The sequence below is a fragment of the Corvus kubaryi genome, unplaced genomic scaffold (assembly GCF_017639235.1).
Source record: "Corvus kubaryi isolate FWS band 111438036 unplaced genomic scaffold, C.kubaryi_AGA036_p1.0 37398, whole genome shotgun sequence".
Classification (NCBI taxonomy): domain Eukaryota; kingdom Metazoa; phylum Chordata; class Aves; order Passeriformes; family Corvidae; genus Corvus; species Corvus kubaryi.
Genome location: NW_024581137.1, coordinates 11,304,961 through 11,305,469, shown reverse-complemented (window position 1 = coordinate 11,305,469; position 509 = coordinate 11,304,961). Strand labels below are relative to the sequence as shown.

The 509-nt window shown below is 69.4% G+C and overlaps 1 protein-coding gene across 1 annotated transcript in view; it reads left to right on the top strand.

Moving 5' to 3' along the window:
• Positions 1 to 509, top strand: part of EPDR1 (ependymin related 1) — a 30,625-nt gene that overhangs the window by 899 nt on the left and 29,217 nt on the right. The window contains exon 3 of the mRNA XM_042044269.1: positions 7 to 210. Coding sequence (XP_041900203.1) covers positions 7 to 210 — 204 coding nt within the window. The remainder of the gene's footprint in view (positions 1 to 6; positions 211 to 509) is intronic.

Here is a 509-nt window from a genome sequence, read left to right as displayed (position 1 = left end):
GCTCTTACTGCTGGGCGTCCTCCTGCTGCGCGGTGGCGCGGCGGCGGCGGCGGGGGCCGAGCCGTGCCAGGCGCCGCGGCAGTGGGAAGGGCGCACCGTGTTCTACGAGCACGGCTCGGGCCGCAACACGCGGGCCGCCGTCTCCTACGACGGCCCCAACCAGCGCCTCCGCATCCTGGAGGAGAGGAAGGCGCTCATCCCCTGCAAGAAGTAGGTGGCGGCCGGGCCGGGCGGGGCGGTGAGGGTCGGCACAGAGCCCGGAGGCGCCTCCCGGGGGTGTGGGGTGATGCGAAGCCGGGCGGAGGGGGTCTCCCTCGGGCCCTGCGCTGCCGGCGGCACCTCCCCTGCGTGAGCCGGGGGAGCGCGGGGAGTGCGGAGGCGAGGCACCGGCGTACTGGGAACAAGTGGCGCTGGGAAGCCTGTCCCCAGCATGGCTTGGATCCATCCTCCGTGTAGATATATGTGTATATATATCGAAAGATTTATGATCAACAGATATCTTCAGTGAT